At 39.1% G+C, this 19,604-nt stretch overlaps 2 protein-coding genes across 2 annotated transcripts in view; one reads left to right on the top strand and one right to left on the bottom strand.

Annotated features, from left to right (window-relative positions):
- Positions 1-783: 783 nt before the first annotated feature.
- On the bottom strand, positions 784-9,039 carry LOC137259299 (riboflavin kinase-like). The gene is made up of 4 exons (XM_067796932.1): positions 8,884-9,039; positions 6,113-6,264; positions 5,003-5,105; positions 784-2,781 (listed from the first exon to the last, which is right to left on the bottom strand). Exons 1-4 carry the CDS (start codon positions 8,996-8,998, stop codon positions 2,675-2,677), a joined length of 477 nt encoding a protein of 158 aa, XP_067653033.1. The 5' UTR covers positions 8,999-9,039; the 3' UTR covers positions 784-2,674.
- Positions 9,040-15,598: 6,559 nt separating this feature from the next.
- Positions 15,599-19,604, top strand: part of LOC137259289 (disintegrin and metalloproteinase domain-containing protein 10-like) — a 51,318-nt gene continuing 47,312 nt past the window's right edge. Inside the window, exon 1 of the mRNA XM_067796923.1 lies at positions 15,599-15,841. Within this exon, the coding sequence (XP_067653024.1) occupies positions 15,784-15,841 (58 nt within the window). The 5' untranslated portion in view covers positions 15,599-15,783. The remainder of the gene's footprint in view (positions 15,842-19,604) is intronic.

The raw sequence follows: 19,604 nt of genomic DNA, 5'->3' as shown, positions 1-19,604 counted from the left end.
AGAGAGAAATAAAACCATTACACTGCCATCACCATCTGACCTACATCTGACAATATCATGTGGAGAAAGCATATTTCAATAAACAACATAAGAAGTCAAGCTATAAATGCTGCTCCTCTTGATACCAGAGACAGCTGTGTTTGTACAATCCCAAGGGAGTTGAGAATACAACTTGAGTACACACTGATCCATTCATAAGGGTCATAACAAATAACAAACAAGCACCTGGTAGCAGCCAAGCTCAGCGATTATAGATTCTTCTTCTCCTCCTCCTCCATGATATTCCACAAAGTTGAGACATAAGCACGAGCTGTCTCCAACTAATTAACATAGTCAGTAACTTTGAGAATGATACAATGACATAATCTGTGCCTACAAAGTTGGTCATTACTGATTTGATAGAGAAGTTTCAAATAACAATAAATAAACAAACCATAAAGGACTCAGGATCCAAATATATAACACTGGTGTTATGCAACATTGTGCACCTTGAAGAAAAGACTGACAAGAACACTGATTATTATGTCCATATTCCCCGTACTGCCAGGATATACGCTATATATAACATACTCTCTGGTCCCACAAGAACCTTGTACTGACAAAGAGAGCCTGACTATGAGCTCTCAACAAAGGTACCCATCAACCAAGTTGAACACAGTAAGTTTGCACAGCAAAATAATATCAACATTGATGAAATGCAAAATGCTGTGTCCAAAATGCTAACAAACTTATAATGATTGCTCATGTTTACATGATATGTCCTGCTTGGAATGAAAAAAATGGTTATTTGAATTAAATTTATTAAATCATAGGCTGAATGCTATTTCAACTGACATTTCCATGATAGTGAAAATTCACTGAAAAAAGACAACTTCATTTCATCATTGAAATTGTTATCTGTAATAGTTTTAACACCTTGATCATTTGACGTAAGGTCACTTGTGTTCATGTAATGGGCTAACGTTCCAAACATAATGACAACATTACAGCATGGTGATCAAACTGATCCTTTCCTACATAAATACCTGTAATAATGAACAGACCTTTATACAACTTATTCAAACTTTTTCAGTCTGCATACCTGTATCACCTTTGAGATCATTGGCTAATATACTTATGAGATGCTTAGCATCTTGAATTATATTAAATGCACCTAAATTTAAAGAGATTCTGCTGTGTAAGATCGCACACATTCTTGGGCTCGGTGTTGACATTGCTAAATCAGTTACACCTTACTGTCATGACAAATCAGTTATTCTTGTACAGTCATACATACATCTGTAACCATTGTACAGACATGGCTTACCAGGTACACCTGTACGGTCGTGACTTATCTGTTACATCTGTACTGCTGTCCACAAAACAGTTACATCTGTACGGTTGTGATTTAGCAGTTAGGAATGTACAGTTTTTGCCTAATCAGTTACCGGGTACACCTGTACAGTTGTGACTAATTCATTACCGGGTACAACCATACAGTTGGGGACAATTCAGTTACACCTGTACCGTCAAATATGAATCAGTTTCACCTGTATGGTTATGGAAAAATCATTTGCACTTTTACAGTTGTCCTAAATCAGTTTTACCTGTACAGTCATATTTAATCAGTTACACCTGTACAGTTATGGACAAATCAGTGACACCTATTCAGTCATATGTAATCAGTTACACCTGTACAGTCATATTCAAATCAGTCATACCTGTACAGTTGTGGACAAATCAGTTACACCTGTACAGTCATATCCAAATCAGTTACACCTGTACAGTAAACACAAAATTTGAAGTCAAACATTTTGGAAAGAAATATCACTAGTTATGACAAAATAAGACAAAACTCTTATTAGGCACAAAAAAACCCAAATGATCCGAACATCACACATTTCTGATATTGACCTCATTGATGCCATCTCAAGGTTGATTTGGCATAAAGAGGAATAACACTTTCATGGAATATTGACTTTATCTTTTGAAGAATACATGTTTTCAGTATTTTGTCCCTAACAACATAGCAAAATATAATATCCAGGTTGTCAAAATGCAAAATATTAGCATCTGGGAAACACTATTCCTGATGACACATGTCCACCTGCCAATGAAAATCTCAAAAAAAATAAAACCCAAAAAAGCACTCTGACCAGAGCATATCATTCTAACCAAACAATCAGCATGAAAGTTTTCTCCATTCTTGTAACAAGCAAAACAAGTCTGTCAAGCCAGCATGCCTGATTTTCAAATCTCAAAAACAAATATAAAAGGACAGTTCCAAATTGAATGATAAAAAGGCACTAACAATAATATTGTGACAGATTCTTTGTACATCACTTAGTATTTCCCAGTAGTACAAATGTCTCTAAGATAAATATTGTGCAGTTAAAAACATTTCAGGGTTCTGGGCCCTTATTCTTGGAAAACGTTCACGTAGCCTTAAGAATTCTACTTTGATATTAGTCGGTGTCTTAAGAATGGGATTAAGATGTTTGTAGGTTATTAATGTTTCAAGAATAGCCAGCCAGTTTCTTCAGACCAACTTTCCAAATCGTGATGACCAGGAAACAAACTTGAATAGACGGAAATGACCTACAATGGGTGGTTTGATATTTTCATGCCGTGATACATAAAGGCTGTAAAGTTCTGATTGGATGAGACTGTGTGAGGTGTCTACAGGAAGTTATCATCAAGACGATGCAAAGAAGTTGTTGACTTTATAGTGCTGCATCTTGGGCTCCTCTAGCTTTCTGTCCGATTCTGATATATCGTTTTTTATTGCAGTTATCAATTCATCTGAAACATCAAGAATAACATGTGATAGTTTGACTGACATTCTCAAAGCTGGTAAGTCAAACATGAACCATTCAATTTCAAGGAGAACGAGTTCTCATTTATCGCAAGGAGAGAAAATTGATGTAGACTCTACATAACATTCCACATCTATGCAATACATGAGGATCCAGGTTTAAACTGGTCTTAAGCAACCCATGCTTGTCGTAAAAAGCAACTAATGGAATTTGCCTAAACCGATGCTCATGATGTTGATCACTGGATTGTCTGGAATATTGCTGACTGCGCCAAAAAATGAATTAATAAATAACAATTAAGACATAACTTGTTTTCCTTAACTTGTATATTTTCAAAAAAAAAGAAAAGTGATGCATCAGGATTATGACATAAGAATTTATGGCAGTGGTTTAAAATATTTTTTCTAAAGCCACTTGCCACAGGACAAGTGACCTTAAGAAAGTAACTTGTCTGCTAATCTGCCCTGTTTTTTATGACATAATCATGATGATGTAAATATGACAAAAGTAAATCAACATGGTATTTGATGTGAATGCTTATTGGACTTTTATCAAGAAGTGATAAATAGCAAAGAAAGCTCTACTTTATTATCATTGTGAAATTTAATAGCTACAGTTATAGCAGATACAAAAGAAAAACAAATTTATTTGCAGTTTGAAACAATAAGCAAAAATAGTCCAGTGACCTATGGACAAGCAAAATAACATTATTTGACTGCCCAACATGAAAACTGACATGTCCCGGGTGTCATGTGATCGGATTTTTTAACCCCTGAGTAACTTCGTCTGAGCAGGCACATATAGATATTGGTAAGAAAGAATGCCATGAGACCTTTGTGGCATGACGAGTGACTGCTCTAACCATTTGGCTAACTCATCACCCACTTAACTAACCTAGTTATACACTTTTGCACTGAATGAAACTTCAATGTTGAAAATATTACTTTCAATAAGTCCTCAGTTTGAATAAAATATAGAATTTTTCCATATGCCCTGGCCAGTCAGTTTGAAGAAGAAAAAGAGGAAGAAAAGAAGAAGAGGAAGAAGAAAAGAAGAAAAAAAGAAGGGTAAGAAGTTGAAAAAGAAGAAGAAAAGAAGAGGAAGGAGAAGGGGAAGAAGAAGAAGAGGAAGAAAAGAAGAAGAGGAAGCATAAATGGCACACAGTGCTGACAGGACCAGATCATGTTTTGTTTCAGCATAAATGGCATGCGACCCATCATTAGGTGTTACAAAAGTCATTTCTGTTGCCATTTTCACACAGTGCTAACAGGACCAGATCATGTTTTGTTTCAGCATAAATGGCATGCGACCCATCATTAGGTGGTACAAAAGTCATTTCAGTTGCCATTTTCACACGGTGGTAACAGGACCAGAATAAACATGTTCTAAGAACTTGACAAAATTATTTTTGACGTTAATGTTTGATGATGAACATATACTGTGGAGAGAATAGTAATGGGCGGTTTTTGGAATGTAACGCCTATGAATGTCCTCATAGTCATGCCCAGTCAGTTTTGAAACTGAGATGACCCCATGAAAGTAAGTGACAGCAGATGGTACCAGACAAAGAAACAGGACACAGTGAAGAGATACAACTTATTACTATAAGCAGCTGACGGCTGATTCACTGATCACTGAACTAATTGGGGATAATCGCAAGCTGTTACCAGAAATAGCGCTGTGCATCTGATTGCTAGACAACAATCTGTATAGAGAATAGCTTTATCCATCAGAAATATTGGAAACTAATAATTGTTACTACCAAATCACTTAACTGATTGTCTGATAAACTGCACAACCTACAATATTTATCTGGATATACAGTTTGAGACTCGGTCAAGTCAAATCTATGTATTTTCATTGCAAACATATTTGCAATGGACAATTGCATGGTTCGGACACAAACTTGCTTGTCTGGTGGATGATCTCAGAATGAACACATTGATAAGCTAGGCATAAACTAAAATAACAAACAGGGCCTCAAAATCTCAGCAGATCCTGACACAACTAAGGGAGGGAACTTTTCATGACTTGGAGAAAAGCATGTGAGTGCAGACTGGCTTTCAACTGGTCCAAATGTTTCCTTTAAGTTCACAACTAATGCAGCTGCTACTTCTAACACAAAGACATTAGCAGGATTCGCCATCATATTCTGACCCCATGGTAACAGGAACAAATGTTGGCTGTATCAAGAAGGGAGATCTCACCTAGAGAAGCAAATGTTGACATAGGGCGGATGTAGCCAACCATCACAACCTTCAGTCTTGAGCCATAAAAATCATCCTGGAACTTGTGCATTATATGTGTTTCCTGAAAATACAGCAAGTGTTCTGCAACATCTCAAAACACACAAAAAGAGTCCGAATCAAACCTATTTTCAAACTTGTTATAGATGAAGACAGGGTTTTACCTTGATCTACAAAACTAAGGTTGAAGAGGACAAGCAATAACTCCTTTAAAGGATCATTACAGGAAACAAGAGTTTTCATTAACTAGTGAAATACTGTAATGATCTGTATTTGAAGACTAAGGAGCACTTCAATCTTCTTGTGAAGATTTTGGTAATATGCAAATAGTATTATATTTTTATTTTCAGTATCATATCTATTTTTTAAATTTCGTTCTATAGACTTGTGAGCACTCAATGCAGATTTCTATGTCATGTATGTTAACTCTCTTGCCTTTGGAAAATGAAAACAAACTGAGTCATCATATCCATCTTCAACACAGTATTTACAGACACCACTTTTTTTGTGAATTATTTACATCTCAAGTAACTGTGCTGGAATTGTATTATGAATGAGCAGACAGCTGACATCCAGTTTTCACATTCTATATCATTACAATACGATATTTCAGAACAGGTGCTTGACATCCATCTCCATCCATAACCTACCTCACAGTTCACCATATGACCATTAAATAACTGGTGGGGCCTACATAATTCATTACAGGGCATCCCACAGTGCTTGCTAATATACAGAGTTAGGTGAACACATCCCTCCCACTTACAGGGCCCGATTTAAAAGATGTTAACCTACTTGCACCTAGTGCAACCTCAGATAAAAACTTAGTTGCACGAGCCAAATTCTAGTTGCACTTATACTGCAATATAGAATTACGGAAATATGCTGCTTATTCAAGCTTGAAGAAAAATTAGCTGGCATAATTAAGCTTATAATGTCAGATTTAGTGTTGATTTATTTCTAAAAATTAACTTGCACCTGGTGCAAGTTAGATAAATAACTAGGCTGTGTTTTGTAATATTGGGTTGCATGGGTGCAAGCAACAAAACTGTAACTGGAGCCCTGACTTACCATTGTCTTCTTGGTGTTCTTGTAGTATGGATTCCAGCCCACACTCATACACATCTTGTGTACTTCACCCCCGTCAACATTGGCCCAGCCATAGTACACTCCTGTTGGCATATCGGCTGGAAGCTTCTCCACTACATTTTCGGGGAAGTTGGCTGACAAAATACATACATTTTCATTATTATCAGATATAAACAGATGAATGTCCAAACTTTCCACATGGAAGTTTTATCCTAGGATATTCATGCCCCTGGGAAAGTTTGGGCTGAGCCAAGGCGCCCCCCAATCAAGTGTCCCCCCTTTTTAAACTTGGATATCTTGTTCTGTTTTCCATAAAATGGGGAGGGGAAAGAGAGGGGGAGATTTTGGCCTAGGTAGATTACTTCTTCCCCGCAATTACTCTTATATCAAAGGGGGAGATTCTGCCCTAGCAAGGCCACTTCTCCACCTTTGCTCTTATAACAAACGGGGGAAATTCTGGCTGAAGTTTTCCAAGGGCAAAGTTTCCCTGTGGAAGGTTTAGCCAGGGGAAAGTTTGGCCAAGTTTGGAAAGGTGAGCCGAGGCACTGGAGGTTCCCAGAAGCACAAAGAGTGGGATAACTCGCTACATGGGATGACATATTGTACAGCCAAGTCTGCATATCTGCAATCCTGAATTTTGTCCATCACGATTCACATAAATTATGTGTAAAAAGTGACAGAAATGTTAATGATTTAAAGAATTAATTTTATAAAAAAAGACAAGGTCAAGTTTGTTGGCTTGGATATATCCGAGACTGTATGTAGGCTTATCCAGTCATCATCATAAAAAAAAAATATAATTTCACAGTCGCAGCACATTGTCACCATTATTTCAAGGTATGTTGAGTAACATTCCAGATAAATCAGACTACAGGTAAACCATAGCCTGGACAACACAATCCAGTGACTGACATGAAACAACTGTTATGACAGTTAGTGGTGGTCTATATTCCAACCCCAAATGCTTTTGTGGTATGACATGAAGGCAGTTGAAATGCAAAGGAACAAGGGAAACTGATACAGTTCTGAATACATGATTGAGCGAGTGAGAGTGTGACATTTTATGCCGCTTTTAGTTAATCACAGTGGAATACACCAGAAATGGGCTTATATGTTTGTTAAAGGATTTGATGATTTCATTGATATGTTTCTATTAAGACCAAATAATTATGTCTAAATATGGCATTCAAACTTTTCCGTCAGGATAACAGAAGGACAGGTGTCATTAATCATATCTAACTCATCCACAGTTCATTCTAGATAGGTGGTTTTGCAAAATAACTACATGTATATTTAGGGAAAATAAAGTCACTGGCAAGATTTAAAATTACGAGGGGTCCCTTTAATCTTTTAGGTTAGAACTACTTAGTACTAGTTTGCTTGTATTTCGATTTGACAAAATGAAAATCTGCTTAGTCATCACAAGCATTCTAAACACAGCTACCTGTTACTCTGCAACGGTTTGACAAAGAAGTGGTTAATAGATAAGGGTCTTCACTGGGGGACATGCAAGGCAGTCAAATCTGGAGCCTTTAGTAAGTAGTCAGTATTTTGGGGTTAGTTAAAGACACATGAACAGGAAAGAAACTGGCAAGATACATCTTTATATATATCATCTCATCCTGTTGTTAGGGGTTTTCGACGATGTAAGACAAAAATGTAATTTTTATTCATCTATTGCACACAAAAATATCATGTGTTTCCCACAAAAATAGCATTGATGACATCTTATTGGCGAAACTAGAGCCGCTTACCACATCCGGGGATATTTTGTATGTGTTTTCGATGATGAGCCAAACTTCTCCCTCTGCACAGCAAGGGAGTGTTTTGATTACATGTCTTCCTGTTTTATACATAACCTGTCACTAGCAGATGACATATCTTGCTGAATTTTGCTTGTTATTTTTTTTTTGTCATATAGGCAATTGCTTTTGCATCTGAAGTGGTATTAACGATCTCATGGACATAATATTGATGTTTATTTGCTCTTTACATTACTTTAACTACTGGGTTTCAATTTTTAATAAAACGTCTCACAACAGGAACTTGGCATCAGCCCTACCAATGAAACTGTCTGCACTCTGATTGCGAATGTTCTTCCCCAAAATAGCACTAGAAATGCAATCGTAGAAATCACCAGAATGTCAAATTCAGCTCACTTAGGGATATTAAAGTTTTAATGTTCTGTAGAACACATGATTGTATAATAATGATGCTAATGAAAACTTCTCTATGTCATATACAAAGTCAATTCCTGCTAGCACTGACATTTCTAGTTGACCTGCTACCCACTCAGGACCCTCAGAAACGTGTTTCAAAGGTAAACATGAGTTTGTTTTTGACAAGGGAGTAACACGGTTAGGCCTCTGATTAGTGATACAAATAAAGACTCAGTTTAACAAAAGTCACAAAAGAGTATTAACACTTATCAGAACATTAAAGCTATATACTATATACAACCGATGTTTACATAATGATAATGCTTAATTTCGCATGGTCTCCACATATCATACTAAACGAGAGTTTAAGACTGGGATATGTCTCAGTAATAACCATGAGTAAAACAGATATACATGTACTTGTATTTTACAATAATAGGGCTGGCCTTACGTATCTCATTCAATCACAATGACAAAACTATCTTATGACTTATCTAGAAATTTCGGAATTTCCCATAGCAGTTGTATCACTGGCATTGACCGAGTTTTTACATTTCTGAGTATATTCCTCATGGACGTATGACATCACTATACCTGTTGGAATACCGAGCTCCTTGCTGCCACGACCAAATCCTTTCACTACTTCACCTTCTGCGTAGTGGGGAAGAAATTTCTCTGCCATCCTTACACAACCAAATATTCCTCGCATTTGCAGACGACGCTAGAGGGCGCTGGGACAAGGGAGAGCACTTCGTTCGTATCCTGCTCCATGGAAAGCTCCGAACAGTGGGTTACCCATTCATTAAACAAACTGTTTACGATATGCGCTGCGCGAAGCTTGGAACGCTTGCACGTATCAGGACCTTCTGTTCCCGTTCCGGGTAAAAACCGGAATCAGGATGTGAGGAAAGGTACTTGTCTGTCCCACAAACCTTGAACAAAACCTCTCCGCCCACAATTCTAGATTTTTCTCAAGGTTCTGAAGTAGGTTTGTTTCATATACATATAAGACATATAAGAAGAAGAACATTATTTTATTTGAGTGTTGCGTGCTGTGGTACAAGATTTCCAAACAGGTAGTACCTGACCAGTTGGGGATACTTGATTGATTGAATATGTGTAAAATATTCAAATGAATAAAATAGTTAGAACTTCATTTAAGTAAGTACATGCAGACACATACGTACTGACCGACAGACATATATACGTTGGAACATATAGGCACAGACATACAGGCACACATACACACACACACACAAACACACACACACACACACACAAACACACACACACACACATACATACAGGCAGGCTTGCGCGCACAAACTCACACACGCACACTAACACATACATATCCAAACAACCAACCCCACATCACAGACACGCACACATACAGGCACACTCGCGCGCATACACTCACACAATCACACATTCGTACAATAATAGGCTGATGCTGGGTATAATTATCCCCAAACCCACAGAAACACCTACATAAGTGCATGCATCCAACCATCCACAGATCAATCAAATCCATACCAACGTACATACACTTACATACTGCAGTCATGCATAGATAGGCTACAACATGAACATATTATTGAATACTACAGGTAACAAAAGTAAATGTTACAGAAACTGACGTGCCTAAATACACACACACACACACACACACACACACACACACACACACACACACACACACACACACACACACACACACACACTTTGGTGAAAGCCAGCTAACGGTTGGTATATAGTGATTTAATTATACAGGGGGTTGTAACAAACTTTTTCAGTGGAGAGAGATCCGGGAAAATAGGGCTCCAAGGAGATAACGTATTTCCATAAATTATATATTAAAGCGGAATAAAATTTGCAAAGAGTTAGAGAGTGGATTTCATGTCACACATTTTACAAATTCTTTCGTCCAAAGGGACACACTGATCGTGAGAATCTCCCAGTCGCTATTTCAAGAATTAAAACACCTGTACACAATTTTGCAAGTGAACTTTGGTGAGATCTTTGCACGATAAGTTGAGCATATGGTATTAAGTATTAAGTGAGTCTGTGTGTTTGTTTGTTGCCTTTGAGACGCCCTCTGTCATTCCACAGTTTACATAATGGTGACCATTCGATAAAAGCTAGGCCTTAATGTAATTTACAACAGAGGGTTCTAAGATTACACGATGCCATTTAGAAAGTGGTCAAATACAACATATGTGATATTTGGGATTTCACTTTCTCAGTAAAGTACAAATTCTGGTACTTTTTTGGTTGAGTCCCATCCGGGATTCGAACCCGCACCCTCAGACTCGGGCACCAGAGTCAGACACCCTCAGAGTCAGGTGCCTGACTCTGAGGGTGCAGGTTCGAATCCCGGATGGGACTCAACAAAAAAGTACTAGAATTTGTACTTTACTGAGGAAGTGAAATCCCAAATATGACATATGTTGCATAGGGTTCTAAATTGATTAAGTCCAAAACAGGCAACTGCTGCGAATTGATAAGTGTAGGAAAAATTATTAGCCCATTATTTACGAAAGTTTCGTGACCACAAACTGACTTTACTACTCAGTCGATTAATGTCACAGTTTTGTAGTTGATGCCATAGTCATGGCATTTCTAGCTCGTAAATGGGGTAGTCCAGCCCATATGTCCCCGAACTGATAAGTTTGGTGACTTACTGTCCACCCCGAGGAAGAATCTCCAGAATATCATATCTTATAATATGATTATTCTATTCAATTCAATATCAAATCAATTCACTTGTTTACTGTTTCAAGGCCCGTTGACCCGTAATACAGTGCATTGAATACATGAATATATACACGTGCTATCAAAGGATTTTTCCTCCAATTCGAAACACATTGTAAACATATCTGCCATGAATGTATGATCACTGGAAATCATGAAAGATATTAACCCATTGATATTTCTATTGTGCTAGAAAATAATATGTGCATCATCACGAAGAGTTTGATACTTTGGACAATTATATAAAATATGCTTTTCATCTTCCGTTACATTACATAAATCGCATTTAGAATCAGAGCTTTCATCTTCACGTAAACCATTTCTAATACTTTGTATTCCTTGCCTGTTGTACCAGCTTCTGAAGATAAGCAGCGAATCACAATATTTAATGTTATTAAGATCACAGATATACAATCCCGTAGTAAGTGGAGACGTAATTATGGAATACTGTAACATGACTGCTTCACACAGCGCATATCAGTATGGAAAAATGTATTGCAAATTTGGCAGAACCTCAAAATCATTCTCCCATACAGCATAGATCGTATTGTTCTCACTACTGTAATGGTGAAATCAATAATGCCGAACGAGTGATGATAATCTTATTATCATCAAAGTGAATGAGACTAATTTTGCGCCGCTTTAAACAAAATTCCCGCCATATCACAGCGGGGGAAACCAGAATTAGTTCACGCGTTGTACCCATCTGAGGAATCGAACCCGGGTCTTCGGCGGGACGTACGAACGGTATCTGGATCAGCCTATGTCAGTCAAAAATGACATCCACAAATTTGCGGTTCGATCAGTCTCAACTTGATTATACATAAGACCTAGAACTGCCTTCAGCAACCTGTGCCTATTGGTGGTCAGACTCGCGTCATCGTATTCCAGTTTTGGAGACTGATGCTCAAAGGTTCACTGGATTGTCTGATCCAGACTCGACTGTTTACAGACAGCCGTCCTACAGCTGAGTCCGCGTTTAACAACAAGCAAAGAAAGAAAGTCTGTATGGGCTTGTGTTTAGGTAAGCCATATTTTGAGATTTTATGAACGCTGCACGTAACATACGCCAACACTATTGGCACTGAACACTGAGAAGACATCTGTCATATTTGCAATGTGTGATGAAATATCCAAAATACTGAAAAATACCAAGAATATTATGAACATAAATGGGATTTCTTGGAGCGAGTTCGAAAAGTTATATCGAAGTTTATTCCCATGACAAGTTTATTGAGAGTACGATGTACGAAATCGCATTCAAAGCCGCGAGACAAGCGAGTCACCGGACTCCGGTAAGGCATTTGAAAAAAACATAATTTACAGTTACTGTTAAACACTGGGAGTACAAAACGTCACTGTTATATCAAAAGTGTCCAGTATGTTGGCACTGTCTGTGACTGGGGCTCGACAGGCGTCGTAAGTACGCCTTGTGACCTCCTCTGGCAAGAATGCGCAGTTGGCAACGTCTTCGCATAGATGACGTCAAACGTCTGATGACGTTAGCTGGTATGCAGTGCCACGTATCGTATACGGCATTCTCCAGCACCCGATTGGTTGGCAGGTTGGGACGTCTTCTCAGCTCTCTATCAAGATGGTCCCACAGGTGCTCGGTGGGAAACAAGTCGGGTGAACGTGGTGGCCATGACCGCTTCGAGGTCTGTCACATGTCTTGCCAGTCTCTATCGCTGTAGCCATGCCAACTCCCCACCACCATTTCGAATGACATATATAGTGACATCTGCACAGACATTCCATGAAAAACGGGAAAACGTAGTTGGGTTTCAACGTCTCTCGCTCGTTAAATACCAACATTTAGTCACTTATGTCGTAAATATAGCATGACATGGACACTCATATCATATCCTCTGTGAGATAACCAACTTCACCCAAAGATATTAATGATGTCTGATGGCATAGTATCAAGTGACATTACACTGTCGTGCAAAACATTGTGATGCAGTTTCACTGTAGTCTGTATCTTGTGGCAGATGTTATTTGGCGACCTTGTTGTGTCGATGAGTTTTGAGAAATCTAACTTTTATTTTAAAGCGTTTGTAATATTTCAGAGTTAAAACAAATTATCTGAATGCCAACAATTTTGAACGTGTATACATTCCACAAACGAACAAACAGCAGTCAGTGTGTATGTAAAGCGGACGTATAATATTACAGTAATGTCCGCAAAACAAAATAATGTGACTGGACGGACACAGGGGTGGGACAGATCAATTTGATTTTCTGGGCTTTGTGTTTGAACAAGGAGTGAGCGAGTTTGGTTTTACGCCGCTTTTAGCAATATTCCAGCTATATCACGGCGGGGGACACCAGAAAATGGGCTTCACACATTGTACCCATGTGGGGAATCGAACCCGGGTCTTCGGCGTGACGAGCGAACGCTTTAACCACTAGGTTACTCCACCGCCCCTTGAACAAGGAAACAACAGTATATGTCACGTTCCCTCACTTAAATGGGTGCTGGGTATACCTGCGAGATTCATGACATCTCACTGAGCGAAGTTATTTACCTGCATAGCGTTATTTACCAGCAAAGTTATTTACATTCTCACAGTTGTCGTATGTTTGTTTAACGAAGCACTTATCAATGTCCCAACTAAATCCAGGTGGGTGGTAAATAATCGAGTCTTGACAACTTTATGGATGACAAGTTCTTTTTTGTTGGTTTGATAGTTGTTTAGCGTTGCACTCCAGCTAGATGACGGTTGTCTGTAAATAATCGAGTCAGGAGCAGGCAGTCCAGTGATTGACATCATGAACATCAATATACGCCATTGGGATTCGGTCACATGTGTGGCAGTTCGAGTCAATAAGCCAGACCACGTGATCCCGTTAGTCAGATCTTCCGACTAGCATGGGCTGATGAAGATCACTCCCACCCCGGATCTGTTCAGGTAATTTGTCGTGGCTGCACTAAATATGACCGACAATATATGAGACGATAATTCCTAAGAGCAGGTGTCTTATTTCATCGTATTCATTTTCCAATCGACCAAAGAGACTTGAAATAAGGTCTTGGTATTTTGAATTTATTTTTCCAGCATATAACTGCACGAATAAACACTTTTGGAAAGCTGGCAATACTGATTTCAAATCTGGTATTGGCAGCCGTGTTGATTTTGTTGAAAAGTCAAACAAAAATTTATCATACCATTCAAAAGTGAAAAATACCACATAGTAGCCACGCTGTATGCAGCAGTCAAGTGAGTGAGTGAGGTAGTTTAGCTTTACGTTGCTTGTACCCAATATTCCATCAATATCACGGCGGGGGACACCAAGAAAGGGCATCATTCAGTTTTTACATTGTGTTCATGGGTTGAGACGAACCCGGGTGTTGTAGGGAGACGAACCCAGGCGTTGAGTGCGACGAGCGAACGCTTCAACCTCTAGGCTACTCCAAAGTCCCATGAGTAAGATATTCGTGTTTACAATCAGAACATCTGATCAACTACACTTGTTTGAATGATAAGTGGACGCGCGAGCATAGGGGTGGGCTGTGGTTAGCACCCTCAACACTCATTAACCAGTCGTTCCTAGGACACACACAAGGTGATATATGTGTCATGATCCTAGCGTCATGTTTCCTGTGGTAGGTGTGGAATACAGTAGATATAGCACTCACATGGGTTGGGTCAAGTAAACTGATGCGTACATAGCCAGGTCAGTGCAGATTCGACATGTCTTCTGTTTGGAAATACAAATGACATATGGTATCCCGTGAAGCTAAATAACATGCTAAAACATGGGCTGCAATAGTAACCAACACATATTGATCGGACTGTCTGCATACAGGCACGCATATTTCACCCGAGTAGTAAGTTAAATCACCAGATTTCTAATCATCATTGTGGGATATGAGAAAAATAAGAGTTAATGTTGTTTGGTTTACTCCGAAGAACCATCATCCATTGGGACTGAGGTAGCCCAGTGTTAAACTCGATCGTTCTTCTCTTGCCCCGCTGAAGACGACCTGGGTTCTATTTCCACGTGGGTGCAGTGTATAAACAATTATAACACCCACCTCCGGTGTTCCTAGCCGTATTGCTGGAATAATGCTAAATGTGGCGTAACATTACAATCACTCACTTTAATAATGACAATTTTGCAGATAAATTGTTCGTTTACGAATATTCTTAAAGAAACACAAAATAAATGTTCCTTGTCAGTTAAAACTAAGAGAATTCATTCACCCATACACAAATTAAACCTAATCTAGTCTGTAATTGATGCATTAACCGGAATTACTTGTTTGAGTGGCACTATAATTTATATATTATTTAGTGCCTGAATATTATCGGCGGCTGAAGTAGCTCTGAACTTGTTTGTTTCCCTGAACAGATCTATTTCAAACCATTGAGGTCCATTTCTCTTTGAAGTAAACATCTACTTGCAACGGATACGAACTTTTAAATCTTTCGTGGTCTAGTAAGCTCTCAAAAGGTAGGTGTGTCCACTTGATGCAGTTTATCACGACCTGTGTTTATGAACTATATTTAACCCGGAAGATCACGTCCGTGACGTCATCAGCGAAAGCGGCGCGCATGCGTGCTCAATGGTTGAAGGCGATCAGATCGTTCTTGATTGTAGATAGACCTTTGAAAAATCGTATCACTTATGTGGATGTTTAACTGAGCCAGCGAGGAATTTACTAAGGGGTTCCTAAGGAACTTGTTTATCACACTGTCTTTCAAATCTAGTCCCTAGCAGCTAGCCACCGATACAATGAGGACTTTTCTCCTGGTGTTTATATGTGGTGTCATCCAGTTGATCGGCCCATCAGGTGAGTGACTTCAATAGAGAAAGGGTTTCAGAGGTGGCGAGGGAGACCTCGGGTAGAGGTGGGGCTATATTGTGGACTGAAAGTTATCTCAAACCTAGCAACGTGAAGGAATGATTGGAAAAGCTTGATGGGTTTTTTATGTGTATTGTTTGCGACCTGAATCATTTTGTTTACATACTGTAAATTGACGTCTGTGGTGGGTACATGACTTGTTGACATTCAAGTCGGTATTGCAAAGTACAGGAACACAACTTATACAAACTATCAATGATCCCCATACATGAAATAGTCATAGTTTATCCCCCGAACGTCATCAATGACTAGCAATTAGCTTTCTAAAGAGATAACAATGCCGTCATAATGACGTTCACTGTTCATGATAATAGTTTATTATCATGGTAAGAAGTCTATCAATGCTATTGTAAATTCAGTGTACTGTGTGTTAGTACACTTTAATAAATATAAATGTAGATCAATACAAAGACACAGCTGTTGCTATAAGAAAGGTATTTACTCGGTCGTTAAGTGTGTCTGAAGAAGGGCCTTAGGTTGAGTGGCAAATGATTCTTAAGATTGCAGCTCCACACGAATACCTGTGACTCAGATAGGCACAGACCAGGTGTCTTTAAATGGGCATGATCAACTGTAGTTCTTGTCAGAACCTAAACTTTTTACGATGGGATTGGATTCAGATCGCAAAATGCTTTCTGAGTTGACCAGATCAATACTCATGAGATCTGTGCTATAATCTTTATGATTACACGATGCCATTTAGAAAGTGGTCAAATGCAACATATGTCATATTTGGGATTTCACTTTCTTGGTAAAGTACAAATTCTAGTACTTTTTTTCCGGTTGAGTCCCATCCGGGATTCGAACCCGCACCCTCAGAGTCAGGCACCTAATCGCCAGCACACAAAGTCAGCCGCCTAGCCCGCTCAGCCACCGCGACTTCCACAAAAATGAAAGTCGGACAACTGGTAGTCTAGACTGCGTACTTTGTGTACCCCTCTGATGAGTGTAAATTGGCACGGCTCCCACGGCCGAAAGCTATGATTACACGATGCCATTTAGAAAGTGGTCAAATGCAACATATGTCATATTTGGGATTTCACTTTCTTGGTAAAGTACAAATTCTAGTACTTTTTTTCGGTTGAGTCCCATCCGGGATTCGAACCCGCACCCTCAGAGTCAGGCACCTAATCGCCAGCACACAAAGTCAGCCGCCTAGCCCGCTCAGCCACCGCGACTTCCACAAAAATGAAAGTCGGACAACTGGTAGTCTAGACTGCGTACTTTGTGTACCCCTCTGATGAGTGTAAATTGGCACGGCTCCCACGGCCGAAAAAAAGTACTAGAATTTGTACTTTACCAAGAAAGTGAAATCCCAAATATGACATATGTTGCATTTGACCACTTTCTAAATGGCATCGTGTAATCATAGCTTTCGGCCGTGGGAGCCGTGCCAATTTACACTCATCAGAGGGGTACACAAAGTACGCAGTCTAGACTACCAGTTGTCCGACTTTCATTTTTGTGGAAGTCGCGGTGGCTGAGCGGGCTAGGCGGCTGACTTTGTGTGCTGGCGATTAGGTGCCTGACTCTGAGGGTGCGGGTTCGAATCCCGGATGGGACTCAACCGAAAAAAAGTACTAGAATTTGTACTTTACCAAGAAAGTGAAATCCCAAATATGACATATGTTGTATAATCTTTATGGTAAGGTTTGTCTGTATCTGCAAGTGTGATGATGGGGAGAGGTGCAGCAAACCTCAGATCAGAGTTTCAAATCAGTATATTTCTAAAATGTGGATAGGGCCAAAGCAGACTTCAGTAGGGTAGCAAAATGGTTAAGGTGTCCACTGGTCGTGCTGAAGGACTGGGTTTGATTCTGCGAAATTCTGGTGTTCTCCACTAGATATTGCTGGAATATTGCTAAATATAAAATATACTACCGAAAATGTAGATATAATTAATGGTGTTGTTACACAGCATTTACACAGCAGACATCACTGACAAATTATAATTATATTATGGTGTTCGTTTTTTTTATCCAAATTATACATTACTATATTTTAACTTTAAGAGACTGTTGGTGTAATCGATCATAACTTGTAACTCAAGAAAATTCTGCACCAAGGTTTTAGGTGTTGATGAGGACACTTGGATGGATGGATGGAGGATGAGGATGCAATACATTGCGAACATAAGAAGGGCTTGATTTTGTGCTTTGTTACTTGCACTGGTGCAAGTATACTGCAACCCAATATTACAAAGTCCATCCTAGCTATTAGTCTATCTTGCACCAGGTGCAAGTCAATTTCTTATTGGGTAAACATCTGAATAAACCATCTAATTAATCAACAGCATATACTTTTCACTACTACTAGAATTTGACTAATGCAATTAGTATTTTTCTGAGGTTGCACCTGGTGCAAGTAGGTTAAGATACCTTAAATCAAGCTCTTATAAGAATAGAATGGGTTTGAAATACACTGGGTAACCTGGGGGTTGATCTTCAGACAATCCTTGTTCATGTTGGTTAAGCATTACCAAGTGATATGTGTCGTTGTCATTTTTCTAATTCAATGAAATATAGGGCTGTGTGTATTTTGGTATAACAGTAAAACCTAGTAAAATAGTAACACAATGGCTTTTAGTCTTGATGAAGTGTGTACGTTCCTGTCTGACAGCGGGAATATCTTCATGAAATGAAACAAGTTGTTATTCAGAAAGTCTATCAATATTGTTGTTCCTTACTTCCAGAATGCCACTCACAGAAGTTACCTGATGAACAGATTCATCATGTCACCACATTCAAACACGACTTCTTTTCTTAAGTGCTTGTAGAGTCATCAGGATTAAGTTGGAACACGATAAGGGTCTTGCAAGTAGAAGAGTCACTTGATTCAAATATAGCAGGGTGTGGAGTTATCCCACAGATGACATCCTTACCATGTCAGCTAGTTGACGGGGTTAACCTCTTTGCTCAAGTGGATAGGGTGTCTGACTTCAGATCAGAAAGTGTGTGGCTCGAATCCCAGCACATGACTGAATTTTATGGCTGCTACATGAATACAGTCTGTGGGCAGTGGGGTAACTTAGTTGTTAAAGCATTCATTTGTCACACCAAAGATCCGGGTTCGGATACACACATGGGAACAATGTGTGAAGCCCATTCTGGTGTCTTCTGCCCTGGTAATGATGGGTTATTGCTAAAAGTCGATAAAAACTAAACCCACTAACTGAATACAGTCTGCGTCAGTAACCTGTAGGGTTAGCCTCAGTTTTCCAGTCATTGTGACCGGATCATCATCATGCCCGAGTTTGATTCCCCATTTGGTTACAGTGTGTGACGCCCATTCTGTTGTCACCTTCAGTGATATTGCTGGAATGTTACTGAAAGAAGCATGAAACCAAGTTTGTCCACTTGTTCGACACTGAATGGTAAAAGCTCCAGGTTTGAAAGTGTGAATTTCTAGTTAACACGATTCAATGCCCCAATATTCCCCATACCCCTTAATATGCATTGTCTCTCATGTTTTTCTGTGAAAGTTTGTGGGCCTCTGTCATGTGTAACAGTGTCACTTGCCCCTGTCTAATGGACAAGCCTTGTCGAATAACTGTTACAATATATCGTAGTATCGATAATCCTGATAATTTATCGGGCGATAAATATGTTGATACCTTGTTTGTATCGTGAATATGTATTGTTGACCTTAAAATTCTTAATGTTCAAAAGAAATTGAGGGTTATGTCAGAATT

Source organism: Haliotis asinina, chromosome 13, assembly GCF_037392515.1.
Source record: "Haliotis asinina isolate JCU_RB_2024 chromosome 13, JCU_Hal_asi_v2, whole genome shotgun sequence".
Classification (NCBI taxonomy): domain Eukaryota; kingdom Metazoa; phylum Mollusca; class Gastropoda; order Lepetellida; family Haliotidae; genus Haliotis; species Haliotis asinina.
This window is presented reverse-complemented; position numbering and strand designations above follow the sequence as displayed.

What these genes read in the sequence shown, in the direction of transcription:
- LOC137259299 (XM_067796932.1), bottom strand. Translation starts at nt 8,998, where the DNA reads ATGCGAGGAATATTTGGTTGTGTAAGGATGGCAGAGAAATTTCTTCCC. An exon ending in GGAGCTCGGTATTCCAACAG is followed by an intron (nt 6,265 to 8,883) that starts GTATAGTGATGT and finishes GTATTTTGTCAG; the next exon opens with CCAACTTCCCCGAAAATGTA. An exon ending in GTCAACATTTGCTTCTCTAG is followed by an intron (nt 2,782 to 5,002) that starts GTGAGATCTCCC and finishes TTGATGTTTCAG; the next exon opens with ATGAATTGATAACTGCAATA.